The sequence below is a fragment of the Galeopterus variegatus genome, unplaced genomic scaffold, assembly GCF_000696425.1.
Source record: "Galeopterus variegatus unplaced genomic scaffold, G_variegatus-3.0.2 Scaffold763, whole genome shotgun sequence".
Taxonomy (NCBI): Eukaryota; Metazoa; Chordata; class Mammalia; order Dermoptera; family Cynocephalidae; genus Galeopterus; species Galeopterus variegatus.
Window position 1 is genome coordinate 441,291 of NW_007726874.1, and position 21,685 is coordinate 462,975.

The 21,685-nt window shown below is 36.4% G+C and overlaps 1 protein-coding gene across 1 annotated transcript in view; it reads left to right on the forward strand.

The window, feature by feature from the left end:
• The window catches only part of DST (dystonin), a 447,950-nt gene that overhangs the window by 191,084 nt on the left and 235,181 nt on the right, over positions 1-21,685 (forward strand). The window contains 1 exon segment of the mRNA XM_008572189.1: positions 21,556-21,645. Coding sequence (XP_008570411.1) covers positions 21,556-21,645 — 90 coding nt within the window.

Consider the following 21,685-nt stretch of genomic DNA (forward strand, 5'->3'; position numbering starts at 1 on the left):
AGGCGTGTTCCCCATTTTAAAAATAATAATAATTGCTATTTTTGTGGGCAGCTGGCTGGTATGGGGATCCTAACCTATGACCTTGGTGTTATAGGGCTGTGCTCTAACAAGCTGAGCTAACTGGCCAGCCCTTAAAATAATTCTCAAAAAATCTGCCTTTAAAAAAATTTTATTTTATATTATTTGATAATTTTAATTTAATATTATTTATTTATTTATTTATTTATTTTTTAACCCTGATCCTTTTACTCTTGTTATGACTCCAAGTAGGACTGTTCTTGATGGTTCTGCTCTTTTGGACAGTGAGGTGCTTGAGAGCTTAGTCCCAGAACAGACCTTTCTTCACTGTTTTTTTGTTTGTTGGTTTGTTTTTATTTTATAAATAGTATATTGTGCTAACTTACAGCAATTTATCTTTGTAAGGAAAATGTCTCCTACAAGGTGTATCAGTCTGTGACATGTAAGCTTTGTGGTAAGGCAAGTAGGGGGGTTTGACCAGGCTTTGTAAATTTATTATTTGTGTGAACTTAACCTTCTTCTTATGCCCTCGTGTATAAAATGGTGGTAATGCTAGGTTAGTGAGAGGATCTAAATGAGATAATTCTTCTAAGCATAAAACATAGTACTTGGCATATTATTAAGCACTCAGTGAAAGAGTGGATTGACTCGGGTGGCTTCAGACAAAACTTAAGTTGCCTGTGGTACCCCTCTGCCTTCCTTATCCATATCCCTTCTTTTACCTCAAGTCCTTTCCCTTTTAGTTTATTCATTTTAGAAATATCTGGAGTTCTGGGTTCAGAATCCATTGAGCAAATAGATTGGCCTGTTGCCTCCCAGTCTCAGAGTCCTGCTGGGACTCTGAAGAATTACTTACTTGAGGTAATCCTGTTAGCTATACCCTCCCGCTGCCTGCCTACCGCTCCCCAGACGTTCAAGGGTTGATTTGGGGGCCTGAGTCCTTTCTTACTCCCCTTTTACTCTTCTCCCACGCTCTCCTCACAGAAAAGAAGTCGATGAAGACTCATCAGACTTCTGAGAGCCTGGCAGCTTTTGGTCCTCAGTAGTAGTTCTGCTTAGAAGTCATACTTGGAGGACATTTTCTAAATCATCTGGTTTGATTCCCTCATTTAACAGGAAACTGTGCCACACCTACATACTGGTAGAGCTGCATTCGAAGTCATGAAATGAGAATGGGAATTTGAAATGAGGTGTGGGAGCCAGTGCTTGATTTCTTGGAGCACTGTGATATGTTCCAGATCCCAAAGCAGGTTCCACTTGGCTGTGAGATTGTGTTTACTTTTCTCTATTTTATAGTTTCGGCTATTTGTTAATTAGTCCCTGTGACTTAGGAAGTTATGGTTTATGCAGCTGTAAAATAGTATACACCTAGTGGCCAGGTTATGGTCAATTTTTAAAAGTTTATATGGCTGGCAAAAGTTAGATATCGTGGAACTCTTAAATGATTGCTTTTATTTGTTGGTGAGCATATGTCTCTGAATTTTTTTCCAGATGTATTTAAATTTTAGTGTTCTGGTGTTTCAGTTGTATGACTAAGCCAGTCCTTAAAGTGATTGTTCTGGCAAGAATGTTTTCCTTTTGATTCGTCATTCTTCAGAGTACTTTTAAGAATAAAGTCCAGGTAACATATTTATATCTGCTGCCTCTATAAGTCTTTTCACGTACTGAGTAGACCAGATTATATACCTTGTAAATCATGGTTTCTAGGTAAATTACTGAGGTCAGGAAAGTGTATGTATTATTCTTTAGCATAATTTAAATTGTACTACTAGATATGAGCTGGTTGTTATTCAAAATACCTGTGACTTCAGTTAGCTAAATTTTACCTGGAGAATTGTTTTAAAATATAAAATTGATTACATTCTTTTATTTTTTACAGCATTTGTTTATGCCCATTCTACGTAGGCAATAGATGCTACCTCTTAATAAACTGGAGGGTCTTAAGTAACTAGTTGTTATTACTGATCATATCCAATTCTGTCTTGCTGTCTAGAAATTCATAGGACAATAATATAAGAAATAGCACCTACGATTTAAGTACTTACAATTTAGCTTTTGCCTTTCTCTGGGTGGGGGGGAGAAGGGGGTAAGAAAGAAGGAAACACTTTATTTTCTGAAGCACTTTAATAGTTTTCAAAGGTTAGAAGATTCCTTTTAATTGTTTACTTAAATCCAGGATTAGAATTTGAGCCATAACTGAGAGGCTATGTTCAAGAAGAATAATTTAAGGGGATGAATGATTTTTAGGAGAAGATTGGAGTCTGGAGAAGTCCTTATAATATTCTTTCCTTGCATAGGATGCATCTAACTGGCAATTTGTACTGGAAATACATTCTTTAGCACTGATCAACTATGTTGTAAATTTATTCCTTAGCATTGTGTAAAAGGATATTTGATCTAAATGTTTTTTCTTTATTCTGAATTTTAATTTATTGATACATATATGCATTTGGAGAGGAAGAGACCCTGGATTCTAATGTTGGACCACACCCTGTTTGTTAGTAACCTGCTTGGTTACTGCATTGGAGACACCCAACTGACTATCAAATTTTTATCTGTTTCATCATGTCTTTGGAAAGCTTAATTTACTTATGGCATAGATATCTTTTGCCCACATAGTAAAGTCAACAACGTCATGGCTCCACTGAATCAGTCACACTATTTTTTATTTTCTAAGTTGGTGGCTGGAAGGAAATGTAAATCACCAAGCTGAGAACATAGTGATATCTTTTAGAGAATAGGAGAAAAGCTCTGTTTGCTCTGTGTTCTTGACCATTTTACAGTTAGAGTAGTTTTACATCTGTGGGCACAGATGAGATAGGAGAATTTTTGAAGCATTGACTTTATGAAGGGCTAATGAAAAATACTGCACGTGAAAGTAGAATGCAGTGTTTTTGGTTCTTAAAAATCTGCAAGTAAGATATTTTTTTCAGGACTTTATATTTATACCAGTGTTTTCTAAACTTTAGCTGTATCTGACTCACTTGTAGGGCTTGTTAAAATGGATTGCTGGGCCCTACCCCAAGATTGCTGATTCACTAGGTCTGGGGTGGGGCCTGAAAATTGGATTTCTAACAAATTCCAAGAATTTGTATTCCTAACAAAATGCTGGTGCTGCTGAGCTGGGGCCACACTTTGAGAATCCCTGTCATAGATGAATGGATAAATATGTAAATAATCATTAGTTTCATTTGTCATAACTATTAAGTATTATAATTTGGTTTAGAAAATAATAGTAGCGGGCCGGCCTGGTGGCGCACTCGGTAGAGTGCGGCGCTTGGGAGTGTGGCGGCGCTCCCGCCAAGGGTTCGGATCCCATATAGAGACCAATCCGCTCACTGGTTGAGCGCGGTGCGGGCGCAACACCGAGGGTTGCGATCCTGTTACCAGTCACGAAAAGAGACAAAAAGGAAAAAAAAAAAAAAGAAAATAATAGTAGCTGTCTTTTACTGGATTCCAGCTGTATGATAGGTACTTTACAATATTATTATCAATATTAATAATGAGACAAAAAGGAAAAAAAAAAAAAAGAAAATAATAGTAGCTATCTTTTACTGGATTCCAGCTGTATGATAGGTACTTTACAATATTATTATCAATATTAATAATAGATGCTAATATTGGTTGAGAGTTAACTATGTGCCAGTATCTATCACTTATGGATAGGTTGTGATTGTTATTATGCCTGTGTTACAGATGATGAAATTGATGCACAGAGAAATTTCATAATTTCCCAAGGTCATACAGCTAGTAATTCTCAGGACTAGTGTGGAAAATAAGACTCATAGAGATTATGTAACTTCCCGTAGGCTGGACAGAAGTCTAAGGAGAAAGTATAAATTACACCCCAGTCTGCTTGACACTGATCCTTTGCTGTCTCTACTATGCTAAATTCTTGAGGATAAATTTAGAGCTGAGTGATTAAAGCTAAAGGCAGGGAGGCTGAGCATGACATTTGGACATTGGTCTGGCCCCTTTACAAACAGGACTTGACATTTAAGTTATTTCTGTTGTGGTGTAAGAAATATCAGTGTATGTAGTCACAGAAGGGTTTGAATGCTTTTTGGAGAAATATCTGGTTAGGGGCACAAAGTACAGGATATAAGAGCAAACTTGCAAATCAGGTTTTTGTAATACATGATATTTTCAAGATTGTAGGAAACACATGGAAGAGTATGAAATGGTTCCCTGTAGATAAGTAGAAGATTGGGATTAAATTCTTTTCATCATGAGGAATGATGATTTCTTGGTGATAGAGTCTTCATCAATCAAAAAAAAATTAGAGTAACACTATGCTTACTTTCAACAGGGCTGTATTGAACTTTCAGTATAATCAGGCTGTATTTGAAATACAGTACAGTTTAGGAAGCTCTCTGTTTTCATGCAGCTTGCTGTTTTGTTGGAGATATTAAATATAAGGGTACTTCAAAAAGTTCATGGAAAATAGAATTAAAAGGTATTATGTGTCTTTCCATGAACTTTTTGAAGTACCCTCATATATATCTATGAAACCATTAAACAGTCACGCAGGGCAGCATATGATAAAGTGCCAGAATGAATGGACCAACAAGGTTTTTAGGAGGTCAGAGCTGGGAGACTAGGTGTGTTGAGGTGGCTCTGAGTAGTGAGGGATTGTGTCGAGACAGGGGCGTCGACTTAAGCTGGGTGCAGAGGAGGGGATGGAGTGAGGGGCACAGTGAGCCTGGTGTACTGGACTGCTAGAGCTTGCTGGAAGATCAAGTTAGGTAGAAAAGGGCTCAGAGAGGATAAGTTATCTGCCCAACGTGAAATGAAATAGCTAGAATGTATCAGAGTTGAGATTTAGTCCTCGGTCCTTCTATGTCTACTGAAGAACTACATCATAATACCACATCATGCCACAATAGATAGAGTCTTGAATGATCAAGAGGAAATGAACACAGAATTGGGGGGAAAAAACCAATATGCCGGGACACGCCACCTCTTTACTCAGCTCTAATTTCTCTCAGAATTTTCTCATGTACTTAAAGTCTTTGCTGGTATGCCTTGGCCTCATTATGTGGCCATAAATTTCCTATTTGCATTCTTCTCTAATCAATATACTTTGTAAGAATTTAGAGATATAGATAAAAGTATGCAAAGAAGCCAAGCAGCATTTCTGAAGGTCGTTGTTTTAGCTGGAGAAGGGTAAAATGACTAAGGAATTTTCAAAGAAAAAAAATTACACTTTGATGAGTGGCGCTAACATATTCTAAAATCATGTTGTATAGGCCTTCATATCAGAAGTGTATGTGTTCTCTAGTAGACAGATTAAAGCAGAAGACTTGGCTTGTTATTTAATACCAGACTCTAAGCTGCATGAGGACAGGGCTATGTATATCTGTCTTATTAAGCAATGCATCGCCAGCATCTAGCATAGTGTCTGATACACTGCTGTTTTCCTCAGACCATACTGAGGAATTTGTTGCTTAATGAACAATTGTGAAACCAAATAAAACTATTTTCCCCAATAGTGTATGGTATAGAACTCCTGTGATGGGGAAGTGAAAGGGTTGCTTTGGAAGGAATGAGATCAAAGTTAGTTTTCAGGAAAAACAAATTTATAGTGACTTTCTTTTAAAGCTGAAAAGACCTATTTCATTATAGGTATAGAAACTGAAGCCCCAAGTCAGACAGGTCATGACCAACGGGGCCAAATGTAGGATCCATTCTTCTGATCCCTTTACATGTTCTTTCCAGTGCCTGATTTAGTTTCTCCGTTTGTGGCTAGGTAACAGGAAGTTTACCCATATTCATATATGAGATTATTTCATTTGCCTAAGGTTACTGATTAGCTTTGCTATACTTATCCATTGTTATTTTCATCAGTTCTGAATTTAGAAGAATACTGGCTAGAGCTAGATTCTTCTCACTTGGAAATTTTCTAATAATAAATTGATTAAATTGGTAAATTCTCTGCAGTCTTACTGCAGAGGTAGTCAGATTTCTTCAAAGGTCTAAGAAATTCCTAAGATGTTTGAAGATACTAAGATATTCAAAGGTCTAAGATATAGACCAAATAGAAATCCTTGTTTCCAGGCTCTAGTCAGGGTTTGTTATACAGCAAACCTGAGGGAGAATTCAGAAACTAGTTTAAAAAGGGGCTGACAGGGGAAGACAAGTAGCCAAGGAGACAGGAGCCAGTAATCAGAGAGGTACCTGGAAGACCACGGTCTCCAGAGAGGGAATTTGGTAATGAAAGTGGTCAGGGTGCCAAAGCTAGCAGTGGGTTAAGTTGGACTTGCTTAGGAGTTTGGAAACTAATAGTTATTGGATTTTAATACCAACATAATATAGAAGAAATTTCTGTGTTGTGAAAAAGAGGGCTGACTTCAAAGGGAAGCTGTTGAAGCTGGGAAAACTATTGCATATTTCTAAAAATACTGAAAGTCATACATGATGGCACTGTGCTGATGATGTACAGTGGTAACATATTCTGACACCAATGTTTGTTTAAAGAATGTTTATCAAAAATTTTCAAGTGCTCTTGTTTGTGATTTTAAAAAAACCACTCTTGGAAATATACTACACGGTTTTAAAATAAAATTTAAGGAGACCATGGTATTCATTGTAAGGTAGGTTTTTGCTGCTACATACACACAGCGTCCTTAACATATGAACAGTAACTTTGGAAGTCGTTTTTAGAGACCTGAGATTGTATTTCCCTAAATGGGTGAAGTGTACTATAATACTGTTCTTGCTCTCAGGCTAGCTTATTAGATCTCATTTAATGAATATCCTATTTAACGATATCCTCTTAATAGAGGTTAAGAGCTTAAGTCCTGGGATCAAAGATCCATACACTGGAGGAGAAAGAGTGCTCCCCTCCTGTCATCCTCAAATAGATTTAGGTTTAAAACCTTCTACATCTATTTCTCCATCCATTCCTGAGAATCATCTGCTTGTCCCCAGGGGCCCAGTGCATATGTGTGTCCTTCTGAGGCACTCTCTCTTCCAGAGTGTTCACGTTCCATCTCAGATTCCCAGAGCAGCTGGTTTCAGCTAGGTTCAGCAGGAAAGACTGATGGGAACCTAACTCACTGTATTCCATAAATGACAGAGGGCTTCAGCTATCCTGCTGGAAAATAAATCTCTTGTGGAATTTTAGACAGATTTAAGAAGAAGAGGCAACTGAGTAGGAAGCCCAGCGTAGAATCAAGCTGATCATGCCTGGAGTCTGCCCCAGTGGTTAGTTTTTCTAAGCTGTTCCTACTTTCTGCTGCATCTTCCCTCATTGTACTTTGGAACCCAGTGTAGGTGGCGTAGCGTGGTGATGAAGAGTTCAGGCTCTGGACTGAGCATCTTGGACTCACATCTCCCCCACACTATGAACTAGTGGTATGACCTTGAACCTTTCTAAGCCTTAGTTTTCTCATCTGTAAAACAGATAAGAATAGTGCCTCTTACAAGTGTTACGATAGATATTAAATGAAATAATACATACAAAGCTTTCAACACAGTGCCTGTTACATAGTGAGAATGTGTGTGTTTGTATAAGACAGGCTGTTACATATCCATAGACCTTTAAGATCATCTAAAAGCTTCAGATCTGTCCTCTTATCTTCCATAATGGCAGCTGTGGTCTGGATATTTGCCATTTTATGGTTAAAGTCATAATATTGCCTATATGTTGAAAAGAGGAGACTGCCCATAATGTGCAGCTATAGTGATTTTATCATAATATTACAGTAATGAGTGCTAGTTTAATGGTGAATTCTAGTAAGAAACATGTTTTCCGTGGCCTGACAAAGAACCACACTGATACCTTGTCTTCCCCCATCGCCATGGATATGACAGTTTGAGGTGAGATGCTGTGAGCGCATGGCAGCCAACTGTTTGGATTATTTGTGAGCCGTCGTATCACTGGTTGAGTTAAGCCTAGATAAGATAATTCACAGAGCAATGGCCTAGTAGAGACACAGCCACAACATGGCATTTCAGCCTTCTGCCTGAGCAAAGAACTTGGCACTTAATGTTTTCTACAAAAGCATTAGCAGCCTTCCACTGTTTTTTTTTAAAACAAAATCCCCAATACCCTGATACTTTAAATCTCCAATAAACCAGTACTACCTATTGAATTCTTAAAGAATAGTGCAAAAAATCCATTTCTTAAATTTAAGCACATTTATACCAGAAAGACGCAGCATAGCTATTCCCTACGTGTTGTCAAAGTAGAAATGTTTCCCATGGATCTGTTGTCCTAGTTAATGAGTTTTTATATTATTTTGGTTTTTTTAACCTCACAATTTGTTATTTTTCCCAAATGTTTTAAGCATCTGAATTTTGTTTTACATAATCTTAAAAACACTTAAGAAATCACATTTGCAGATACTTGGATTTTACTGCGCATTATATATAATGGAACAATTTTAAATGTTTCCTGCAGGTTGTTAAATAGAATTTCAAACTTTGCTGTTGTAGATTTAATTTCTGTTAAATACTTTGTTGAAGAATTTTAAAATTCATTTTCCAGAGTTGACACAATTAATTAAAAACATATTTTATTTGCAGAGGAACAGCATTTCTCAAATCAGGTTCCCAGGAACATAAGTATAAGATGCCCTGGAGTCGGGGAGAGGTTTCCATTGCCAAAAGAGTTTGGGTCGTTGCATTTTCTGGTTGAAGAGATTTATGGTTAAAGTGACTCCTTTTAAGCAAATTTAATTAATTTTGTGTTAATTTGAATTACAGATTTGGATGAGATCTAGTTAATTTGGTGGTCATTTCAGGAATGTTTTCTTACAGCCCTTCTTATGGGTCATCAAATAATTATGGACAACTTACACTTTCACTCCCCTTGAATTGTAACTGAGCTATTTCTTTCATTGTCTAAAATTTACTTTCTGCAACTTCCGTCCACTTAATCTAAGCCAGCTACCTAGAATGATATAAGACATATATGGCAGCTCTTAAATATCTGATGAAACTATTTCACTCCCCTCTCCTTTTTTTTTTTTTTGTTACTTTTCTTGTCAACCAAATAGTTCCATTTCCTTTATTTCATTTTTATGTGATAAGATTTTTGTATCATACATTTCTTTTTCTAATGTTCTTTTTCAGTTTTTACATTTGTAATTTCTAAGATTATTGAGTTGAAGACAGAAAATGAGTTGAAGGAAAGTCTACCATGTAATCAGAGCTATACACAATAGTAAGAGCATGGGCAGAAGTTAGCTGCAGGATGATCTCAACTGTGTTTAGATTATCCACCCACCTCTCACCTCCCTACTTTCACACTTGTTAAGCTATTTACCTATTTACTTACCTTTACAGTGTTTTTTCCCCCTTGCATTGTAGGATAATTCCTTTAGTCTTAACTACTTTTCAATTCTTCTACAAAAACGGGTTACTTTTACTATCAGAAAAGAACCAGATAATGTTATTTTGGAAAAACTTAGTCTTTTCCACTCCTAATTTTCCATAGCAGGGGAAGGCATTGGATAATTCCTTTCCTTTAAAGGAGTTAAGGACTGATAATGACTCATGTGCTACTCCTCCTAAAGGGTATTTGTGTTTTAACCAAGAACTCTGGGCAGGGTCTGCAAACTATGGCCTGTGGGTCAAATCCAGCTGTGGCTTGCTGTTTGGCATAGTCCTTGAGTTAAGAATAATTTTTACATTTTTAAATAATTGAAAACAAATCAAAAGAAGAATGTTTTATGACACATGAAAATTACATGAAACCAAAAATTCACTGTTCATAAATAAATTTGTATTGAACTTGGCCACACTCATTTATGTGTTGTCATAGGATATGGCCCTCAAAGCCAAGAATGTTTACTATCTGACCTTTCATAAAGAAAGTTTGCCAGCCTCTCTTGCAGGGTTTTATATATATTTAGGGTAAAGTTTTGTGTGTATTCATTTTAATGGTAAGGAAGGGATGGGCTTTTGTGTTTCTCCTGAATTCATTTATGAAAGTGGTTTTCCTTTCCTCTACGTAGGAGCAGCTATATAGTTCTATAAACATAATTTTCTACCATAGTTGCTTTTCTGAATGAGCTTCCCTGTTTGCTTTATTTAACAAAATGATTTTGGAAAGGCCAGTTCAGTATACTGCTTTACTACTTAGGCAAAATTTTATTTCCATATTAATCCTCTTTGAGTCAAGATGTGGTCATTGATATAGTCATTGCAAATGTCACTTCATTCATTTTTGGGCTTTCGTTTTGTTGGTGGCTGGCCACTATGGGGATCTGAACCCTTGACCATGCTCTAACCAACTGAGCTAACATGCCAGCCCCTGCAATACTTCTTCAAATAAGAGTTCAGTATGTGTGTGTTGAGATTGAGGCCCATGCTGATGTAGAACTAAGGAAATGTTTCCTCTGTCACTCAGATTAGATCTGTTTCCTAACTAGATCACGTGGTAACCCTTTATACATGAATTTTCCATTTGCTTTTCCTTCTCAATATATATGTGTTTTTTGGTCTAAATTAAAGGTTTTATAGTGGTTGACATTGACAGCTTTTCCATCTTCATTAGTATTATGATCAGTCCTTTTGTTTAATTAAGTATTAATTGATAATCTTTGGAACTATTTTTCAATAAATACAAATCACCCGTCCTTTAAAAAGTATTTCAATTGTGTGTGCTGACCCATATTCGAATAGTCTAAATCCAGTATTGTATTCTGGGCACTCTTATTAATTCTTGTTGAACTATAACATTTCTTATGTGCTGCCACTCAATTTCTCAAAGGCAGTGTGTTTAAAATATTTTTTAAAACAGCTTTATTGAGATATAATTTACACATCATAAAATTCACTTGTTTTAAGTGTATCATTGAAAAATTTTCACTAAATTTACAGAATTGTGGGACTGTCACCATCTAGTTTTGGAACACAACCATCACCCCTCAAAACAACCTTGTGCCCGTTTGCCTTGTTCTCCCACTTTCCCAGCCCCCGCCCCCCCCCAAGCAACCACTGATAAACTTTCTGTCTATGCTGTGCGTGTGAAGTGCTATCTCACGATTTTGATTTGTATTTCTCTAATGACTAATGATGTTGAGCTTCTTTTTAATGCATGTATTGGCCATTTGTATGTATTCCTTGGCAAAATGTCTGTTCATATCTTTGCCTATTTTAAAATTGCTCTTATTATTGAGTTTTCATTTATCACGTTTGCTTTTGGCGTCTTATATAAGAAATCTTCACCTAACTCAAGGTCACAAAGATTTACTACTATGATTTTGTCTAACAATTGTAGTTATATCTCTTACATCTAAGTCAATGATCCATTTTGCAGAAAAGCCTTGAATGAATCATTGTGCACATTGATATTGTTTTCTAGCATTATTTGTTGAAAAGACTATCCTTTCTCCACTGAATTGCCTTTGTTCTTTTGTCAAAAACCAGTTGTCTGTAAATGTATGGGTCTATTTCTGGACTCTATTCTGTTCCATTGATCTATATGTCCATTTTTATTAAACATTTTAAGATTCATTATTAAAAATAAAATTTGATTTATCTGAACACTTACCTGCCAGTCACTTACCAAACTGAGTTAGATGGGTGAGGGCAAATACTTAGGAGGTTTGGCATGTGGAAATGGACGTTTCTCTTCTGTGTGTTAGTTCTTCAGCCACATTTATTTAGCTCCAACTGTATGTCAGGACATGACTTCAAGGACTAACTCTCATAGCTGCCATGCTAGGCCTTGGGGACAAAGACAGATCCCCTGCTAGGAAGTGGCTTGATGCAATTTGTGAATCGTTTCCTGAGTTTTTCTTTCTTCCTCATGCCTGGGCAGACACTCAAGGGCCCACAGCTGAGAGCATGGGTAAAAAGTGTGGGTGACTAATCTTTTATTTATTCAGTGAATGCTCTTTGAATATCTCCTATGTGAAAGCTACTGTGCAAGGCATGAGGCATTTACAATAAGAACCTAAGACAGGGCCCTGTCCTTGTAAGAGGCTGTGTTTATGTATATTGTGTACATCAACCTATTCTATGTAAACCAAGTATAAACCAAGGAACATGGGGGCAGAAGAGGGAAACCTTTTTTTTTTTTTTTTGTCTTTTTTCGTGTACCGGACCGGGACCGGCAACGGGATCGCAACCCTCAGTGCCGCGCCCGCACCTCGCTCAGCCAGTGAGCGGGAACCGGTCTGTATGTGGGATCCGAACCCTCGGCAGGAGCGCCGCCGCGCTCCCAAGCGGCGCACTGTAGCAGTGCGCCACCGGGCCGGCCCAGAAGAGGGAAACCTTTGCAGCCAGAGTAACATTAGAATTGACTTGAAGGAAAAGTAAGACTTCAATAGCCAGAAGAGGAGGTAGGGGAAGAACAGCATTTTGGGTAGAAGGAATACAGTGAGTGCAAGCACAGAAATATGACAGTGGAGATTTTGAGAATGTGACCTCAAGTATTCGGCAGACATTCTTTTTAAATTCTGTTAGCCTTTGGGATTAGAAATGAAGTGTACTGTTAGGATGCTGGGATCTAAGTGTCTTGCAGCGAACCCACTGCTGTCTCCTGTGGTTCACTTTTGGAAATGTGGCCTTTGATTTGCTAGGTGTTATCTGGCTCAAGCCTACTCTGGTAAAATTTGTCCATTTAAAAGGGAGGGTGCTCAGGTCAGGGACTGCAGAGAAAATAATTTCCACTTAGATTTAAGCCTTAGCATGAGACATAAATGCAGCATCTCCTCAGTGATTCTGGGCTTGTGTAATTGGGAGATCTCTGTTGAGTAGACTGGAATCTGGAAATTTGGCAAAATTGCAATGTCATTTAAGAAGTGATCAGTTTGAAGAAATTGATGGCATCTTTGAAAGTTTTAATTCTCCTACAGAAAGTATATTTCTGTTGCAGAGATTAATTTAACAAGAACAGATTAACATCTGTCAAATTTATTTTTCATTAAGTAACAGAATAACATTAATTAACAGAATAAACCTGTATTTATAATTCCATTCCAAACATAACAGTTCCCCAGATAAGGTTTGTGTAGCTTTTATATTGGAAAACATAAATCGGGATACTGGGGACCTGGATTTAAGGAAAAGTTCTTTAACAGGGAATAGGTGTAAAGCATTACAATGGATTGTAGTAGAGGCAGTGAAATCTCATCATCTGGGGGTGCCTTTAAAAATAGTTTCAGTGTTCGTCTCCCTATGACAGTTGTCTTGATCATAATTCTGGGTTATTTCAAAGGTTTAATGGACAGGATGCAGTTGTTCTCAGTTGTTTATTTGTATGGAGTTGAAGAAATGGGCTTATGTTTAATAAGGAGTGAGTTAGTTTGCATATAAAGTATCAGAGAGCATCAGAATATTATAAAGGCCTCAAAACTGTAAAATATGCTACTGAGGGATCCCTAGATTTTCCAATCCTAGAGATTTAAAAAAGATGAAGCAACCACTTGTATCATGCCTGTCCATGGTAGTCTCGAGCCCTGGCATACAGTGCTCTGAAAATGACACCAGGAAGTACCCATGAGGGTGTGACCAGAAGATATCTGCACTCTCTCGCTCTACCCAGTGGAGCCCCATCTACCAGTGGATTCTATTACGTTCCTCTCCAGGCTCTCGCTTTCTCTCGAGCCTAGAGCCTGACTCATGTTATAACTACTCCAACAAGTGGCTCACTATTTGGTTGAAGATACACAGAGTGAGCAATGTTAAACATCATCCAGGAGGTAGATGAAGTTCATTTTGGGGGGCTCAGCTGGTTCTTTGATTTTGTGTGTGTGTGTGTGCATTGGGATGGTAGCATTTTGGGTTTTTTGTTGTTGTTGTTGTTGTTGTTTCTGTAAACAACTATGTTGTAAAAGTTCAGTATTTTCAATGGTGCCAGAAGGAGAAAAAACAATTTTTATGTGTGACAGGAATCCATTTAATTGTTGAATCACTGTGTAACAGACAACCTATAACTCATTTGACAGAAGCCCCAAAAGAGATGATTCAGCTCAGGAGTATTCAACCAACACTTCAATCAGAATTTTAAAGTAGTTGAAATTTTTATTTGTCACTTCCCTGTATTCCTTTCCTGCATTCTTCTCTCCCCACTCACCCACTACCCAGGGTCCTCTAACTGCCTTTCACTCTGGAATCCTAGCATGCCCTTCATTGCAGTGCCCCTCCCCGAGAAGTTATTCCATCTTATCACCAACCATGATTAAGATTTCTTTGGAACCAGTGATAGGTAGGTGTAAAGAGGAAAGTCAGACTCATAAAGTAACCTTGCATTAAGAGGCAAATGACTGAGAAGAGATGTCTTCCTTTTCAAAGAAGAATTGAATGTATTTACCTGAATGCATCTTTAATTAACTTTTGCATGATTTGTATTGAAAAATATTCACAATTTGGTTTCAAAACTTTATTTTAGTAAAAGCTGGAATTTGAAAATACAGTGGAATCTGTTTAAAATGTTGGCGGTAAAAAACAGGACTGTGATGGTATAGTTACAGACTATGTGTGTTAAACAGACTTTGATACACCTAGTTATATTTTCTACAATATGGCACGTGTAAACCATGTAGTACTTGGCTATTATAATATCATTCTACTTAGTTGTCATTACTCATCTTGTTACATTACTATAGTCACAAATTTCCATTTGTATCCAAATTTGTTTTATTCAGTAGCTTATTAATTACTCATTAGAAGTGTTAAGTGATTATGACTTCTGTTTTCCTAGCTTTTTCTTTCTATTGTCCAAAGTATGAGAAATTGGGAGGAATGAGAAAGAGGTGAGCATAAAAATGTCACTGATTGGTTCCTCCTCTTTTCCTTATGCTTTTATTAAAAACCACTTGATATAATAGCACTTACCATGATTTTTTGATGTCATAAGTGGTTTAAGGAAAGATTTGTGTAAGTAATGAGCTAGAGGATATTTGTTATTAAAAACCTCTTGATATAATAGCACTTACCATGATTTTTTTGATGTCATAAGTGGTTTAAGGAAAGATTTGTGTAAGTAATGAGCTAGAGGATATTTGAAAAACTTTTAAAGGTGATACCCACTTCCTCCTGCTAAACATCACTGAGTTTCACTCACAGCAGAACACTGGACAGAAACATCCTTTAGACTTACCTAATATACCTCCTCCTCTTTTAAAAAAGACTGCATAATAACATTTGTTGGCTGTTTTTCTCTTTTTCATAAAAGGAATGGATAATGCTGATACCTTCACAAAACAGTGCTCATGTGATTGACATTGTAGTATAGAGGTTGGTTGTCTAGAACACATCTTTAATAAAAATTAATTTGAAGAAACTGGACAGATACCAAAAAAGATAGTACTATGCAGAATCTATTGATTTCTGAATTTATTTCTCCTTTTCAGTTACATTATTTATAATTGCTCAGCACCAAGATTTGTACAGCTATGCAAGACATGAAAGATCTGCAGGCTCAGGGGAAGACACATGCAAACATAGATTTTTGTCTGTTTTCCTGTTGATAAAAAGGAAGAGCAAGAAGGAAACGTAGAGGACCCAAACCCAAGCAAACCAGAATCAACTAACCCAAACCCCAGGCAAACTGTTACAGACAAGAATTACATACTTTAAATAAATTTTAAGATGAAATAGTTTTTAACAAGTTTTCTAAAACTGTCCAGAGGAGAATATTTAAAATACCTAGGTGAAACTATGACCAAAATGCCACCAAATCTTCAAGTATTTATCAGTAATACAAATACTTTTATTTTACTTAACTATTTATAGTTCTACCTTGCATGAAAGACTAAAAAAGACCTTTTTAATTTTGTTTTTTAAAATTGATTGTAGATTTTCAACCTGAAAGCTTAAAAAAGAACTTTCTTTGTCAAAGAACTAATTGAGTTCAATATGGAGTAGAGAGATTATTTGTATTGCTTAATGCCGACGTTGGTTTGCTTAAAACTCTTCTTTCTTTTATCCTTTCATACCTTAAGATGTATGACAAATATCTTTATTTCATAGTTTAAAAATAAAATAAAGGAGATGAATTATGTATGGCCTTAATGCTGACTTAGCACCTAAAAAAATTGTGACCACCTTTTTATGACATCAAATAAGGAGCAACTGTCCAATTAGAATTTATGGTAATTTAGGTAGAATCTGAGTTATAGTTTTATTCCTTTGCAGCTCTTGAAGAAGTAGTACTGAAACAAATTTGTAATAAACAAAACTGTCCAGATAAGGCAGCTACCTAAGAGAATACGTTGTTTTGAAGCACTTCTATGTATTTTAAAAGCATCGATTTTAATTAGTTCTATGTATTTTAAAACATCAATTTACTTATATGGTAAAATATTGATACATCTGTTACTTTTATTTATTTTTTTTCAATAGGATATCTATCTAAGGAGCTCTCTCAGGAGAACTTGATAGGCTTTTCTTCATGAATGTATTTGAACTCAAAAAATTTGCATTGGAAAACATTTTAATTCATGGTTTTCACTAAAGCATACTGTCCCCCCTTTCTTCACCCAGTTAGTGTAAGGCAGTGAGGTGATCTCATTTGGGACAAGCTTTCTTTTATTATTTATGTTCCTTTCTAAAGATAGCTGATTGTTTTCCAGAATACTGTATCCTTTAGATGTAGAACTTCTTTAAGAGAGGACTGTGAATCCTTTATGTGGCTGGTGTTTTGCTTGCTGCTTGCTGTGCATATGTTTTACCCAAGATTCATTGGTTGAATGTCCACTGTAGTTTGCTTTTTCCTGAGGGACTTTCCTCCATTACTGTGTACAGATTGGGCCTTTGGCTTTACCTGTGATTTGTGTTTGCTTAAGATAATAGTTTACAAAGAAGCTTTTATATTGGTCAGAGATATTATGCCCTCATTCTGCTTAAGAGCTTTCAGTGGTTCTCTTTGCCTAGAAGAGTCCAAGCTTCGTAACATGACATGTAAAGTTGCCATGTCTCCCTGCCCGCCTTTCCTGCCTTGTCTTCCACCTCCCAGTTGGTTGACTTCACGGCTGCTTTCCTTTCTTGGAATTCACTGCACAGTTGTGGGCATCCTTGCTTTTTTGCTTTCTTCTTGCTCTTCTCTCCACGGGGAGCATTACCTTCTTCTTTGCTGGGAGGACTTCTTAGACCCCAGACTGGGTTAAAGCTCCTCATAGCTTCCTAAGTATGCTCTGAGTATATTCATTCACTTTATTCTGAAATTTTCTCCCTAAATTTCTGTTGTCTCAGACTGCAGGCTTCAAGAGGTGACATTTTCTTATTATTTATCTTTGTACCCTTAGAAGTTAAAGGATACTTGAACATATGACAGATGCTCAATAAATAGTTAGTGACCTGAATTGAACTGCAGCTGCTTGGTAGCAATATGTGTAAATATGGGAAGTAAAATTTTTGTGGAATTTGTCTAGGTTAACATCAACCACTACAAAGTCAGACTTTGGAAAGAGGCAATTTTAAACATTAAATAAGCATCTATATGATGATCCTCTTTTCTTCAAAGCTGAATTTGATTTAGCACACGTAAAACCAATTACAGGTTAACAAAATGAAGCTTTTGGAGTAGCACTTTTTGATCAGTAGTTAATCTGTTTAGATAATACAGACCTGGAGTAATCTACTCTGTTCGCTCTCTAAAATAAACTTGAAATATTACATATCTCATCACCAGCACCTCGTTTAGAATTTTTTTTCCCCAGAGTATTTTCTAGTCTATTTATTTTCCTTTTTTACAATAGTATCTTAAGCAAAAGATTAGTGCCCCCTAGGGGTAAACTGTTAGTGCAACGTAGTACACACATTTTAAAAAACAGTGCAAAGTTGTGCGAGAATTGTGTGAAATACAGAAAATGCTGCTTTGCCCTTGTTATGTAATTCATGTTACATAATGTAATCCCAGAGTATCTCATAGCACTTTACTGTGCTCATCACTTCCTCTAGCACTGTTTGTTCAGACAGTTTTGTGTCCCACAGGGAGAAAACATCTAAAAAGAGAACAAGCAATGTTTTATTAAAAGTGGAAAACAGAAGGTTAAGACTGTTGGCAGTTAGTATAGTCATCCGTGAAGGAAAGTTACCAGGCCAAATGTCTATGACTCATACTTAGGACAAAATAAAAAGCTTTTTTATATAGGCTTAACTGTTTAATTTCTGTGTTTCTCCTAAATTGCTCATATGATCAGATATTTCTATAGAACCCCAATTTTTTTCCTCAGTTCATTCACTACCACCCCTGTTCCCATAATGTTGATTTTTAATTTTTAATAACATTCTCTTGCATCCCATTCATTTGTGGTGAGGAAAATGAACCAATATTTTGTAAAGCACTTAGTGCAGGGTCAGGTATCTAGTAATAACTCATTGTGTGTGTATTTTTGTTTATTATCATTAATAATGGTGACATTCGATTTTTGTGGAATGACAAAGATGATAATAATGATATCTTACATTTGTAGAACATTTTTCATATGCAGTATTTCTGTGGACCCTCAGAATAATCACCTGAGACAGGAAAAGCAGGCAGTATTATGTGATAACCAATGCCTCAGGATTTTTTCAAGTGTTATCTTTGTTAGTCTATTTCTGCATTTTCTTCTAAAATTCTTGAGAAAGTAAGCCACAAGTCTTAAAAGTAGCTTTTCATTTTCTATGTTTTCTTTCAATTTCCAGGCCATTGATGTTGTTAGTCTATTTCTGCATTTTCTTCTAAAATTCTTGAGAAAGTAAACCACAAGTCTTAAAAGTAGCTTTTCATTTTCTATGTTTTCTTTCAATTTCCAGGCCATTGATTTTAAAAAATGATAATTTTATTTTCAGATTATAGAAGTTTTGTTCTCTAAATTGAACTAGAGGCCTTCTATTTTCATATATTTATTTTGCAAATAAGAAAACTAAGGCCTGGAGAGTTTAGGCAGTTGATGAAAATTCATGAGGCCAGTGGCAGAAAGAGGACTAAAATGCAGGTCTCCTAATTCTTTTTCCCTTGTAACAAGTTTTCTCTTTTTCTAATTTAGTTTTTCATGGCATAATATTATTATTCTCCTCCTCTAAACATGCCTAATTTAATTTTTCTTCATTGTCACATAAATATGATGGTGAAAAATGACACCTGGTTTTGGAAAGTTTCCCTGATATAGAGGGTTTAGTTCAATCTGCCAGGGCAAGTTGTGAAATTGCCTTCCTATGAAATAAGTGTTCAGAATCACACCCTATCTATAACTGTCCTGGAGTGAGAAAGACATAGGAAGTGGAATATGGAGTGAAATGTGAGTCTGGCAGGGCGTGTGTATAGTGAACCAGAGAACAGGGAATTCTCAGTGCTATGTGTTCGTTACTGTCCTGGGAGGCCCCATCCTGATCATGTGCTTGGATGCCACTGGCCTTCTGTGTGCTGAGAGTGTCAGACCTGCACAATAAAGTCATTTATTTTGAGAGATTGAGCAGCTGTCTGAGGATCTGGAGCTGCATAATAATGTTTATATAAATATGATCTCTTAGTGTTCTGTTCAGGCTCTTTTAGAGTTAAGCTGCTTTCTGGTTACAATGGAGCTACACTAAGAAGTGTGTAGATTTAGATGTGTTAACGTGTGTGACGTTCACAAGCTTGGCTTTTCTGCCTTGTTTTTAAGTAGGTCTTAACCTTATAAATTCAAGGTCATTCCCTGGAATGGGTGTGGGTGAATTCTTATAATGCTCTAGTATATGAGTAGAAAATTACAGTATTAGTATTCATTTTACTAAGTGCTCATCTGCATGTGTATGTGTCACACATGTATAGGTGAGAACCTGAAAATGTCCTTGAAAATTGGTTCATCTGTGAAATATAACTGAGGTCTTGAGGGGATTATCATTTAAGGGTATTCCAAGGTAAATATTCTTATGGAATAGATAATCCCTTTGTAGCTTATTTGGGAATTAATAGATTTTCTGGGTTAAGGATTGCCTAAAAATGTATTGTGGCTTTTTTTTTTCTTCAGAGAAATAAAGTGTTTTTTAACTTTCTTTTACTGTAGTATAATCTTATGACACCAAAGATTAAACTGATATTTCTTGGGAATTAAGAAATCAGAATAAAATGTCAATTTGTAAAGACTCACCTTCAGTTTTGCTGGCCAGTTACTTAGTGGTGGAGCTATTGAGCCTAAATTTAATATACTTATATTATTTGTGGTTAATGATGCTAGATGGGCAATTGAATATTAAAAGGTTTTGTGATTTAGGCAAAGTGTTCCAAAACACTGGGTGTAGGAGCTAGTAAATTTGATATGAAATTTTTTCATCATTAGTCAAAAATATTTGACACTAATAAAAGATGTTACAAAACATGCACATAGTCAATTAAGATTAAAAAGTTTAGTTTTAGTAGCATTTAAACTACTCTTTTGGAATGAAGAACGTTTGTTTCTAGTTTACAGTAGGCCTTTTCTCACTTGTTGTGTAGTCAGATAGTTTTGATCATTATTTTAGATCTTTTTATTACTTTGCGCTGTGTATTCACATGACGTTTTGGAAGTGCAAAGAAGTTTGATTCATGTGTATGAGACCTTCAGAGTTTACTCTAAAGACTGGCAGGAATATAGAGCTTGTGCACAGGTGAAGGAGGTGGGATTCTGGTCCCTGCCTCTTTCTAGACCACTTCCTTGGCTGCTTTCATGGGAGCAGCGCCAAGTAATGCAGCCCAGAATCACACTTAACAAATGAGAACATGGAAATGTGCCAGCATGCTGTGGAACAGCCATCTTAGTAGCCTGCTTTGGCACTTATCTGTCTAGCAGAGACCTTTTATTGGGCCAGCTAGGTACAGGAGCTATACCTATTGGGCAGATTGAACAAAGCTTTTGAGGAATCTTTGGTGGTCTGAGTGCTGAAATCATAGAATTAAATCACGTCTGTGAGTGGTGGAAGAGGCTGAGTGTTAATTTTGTGGTAGTGTTATGTAGTAATGAAAACCCTTCACCACAAAAAGATTTATGTTGTACAGAGGAAGGTTTGGACAGAGGCATTCTCACCTGACATATATAGATTATTTTTAACTTTTTATTTTGAAATAACTGTAGGCTAACAGAAAGTTGCAAAAATAGTACATAGTCTCATGTACCCTTCACCCTGCTTACGTCTATGGATTTTTAAAATGTGGAATGTGTTCTTGTGCAGCATCCTTGATCCTTTTGTGGGTGGCCAGTAGGAAGACCAACTGGCGGTGGTGCGTGCGTGCGTGCGTGCGTGTGTATGTGTGTGTGTGTGTGTGTGTGTGTGTGAACTCAACCCTCTTGTTAAGGTGGTTCTGGTTGCTGTATCAGAAATTGTGGATAAAGTCAGGGCATTGCCTATATTTAAAAAATTGTAACCCCATGTAGTGGTCAAGGCTTATATTTATTCCAGTATGTTAAAAATGTAATATTCTCCTTGTCTTTATGAATTATTAAACTGAAATTCTTCTACTTTTAGTTTTGTTTTTTAAATTTATATTTAGTTTTTAAGTAGTAAAAAGGAAAAATAAAAATAGCCATGTGAATGAATACCACATGAGGAGTGTTTTCTGTTGTTTCCTTCCTTGTTTAAGAATGTTAGGGATGATTCTGAGTTTTAGGACCAAAAGTTTTGCTTTTCTCTGTATAGGTTCGAAAACATGTGAATGATCTCTATGAAGACTTAAGAGATGGACACAATTTGATCTCTCTTTTAGAGGTTCTTTCGGGAGATACCTTGGTAAGTTTTACATTTCTTAATTTGTTTTGAAGAACGTGCA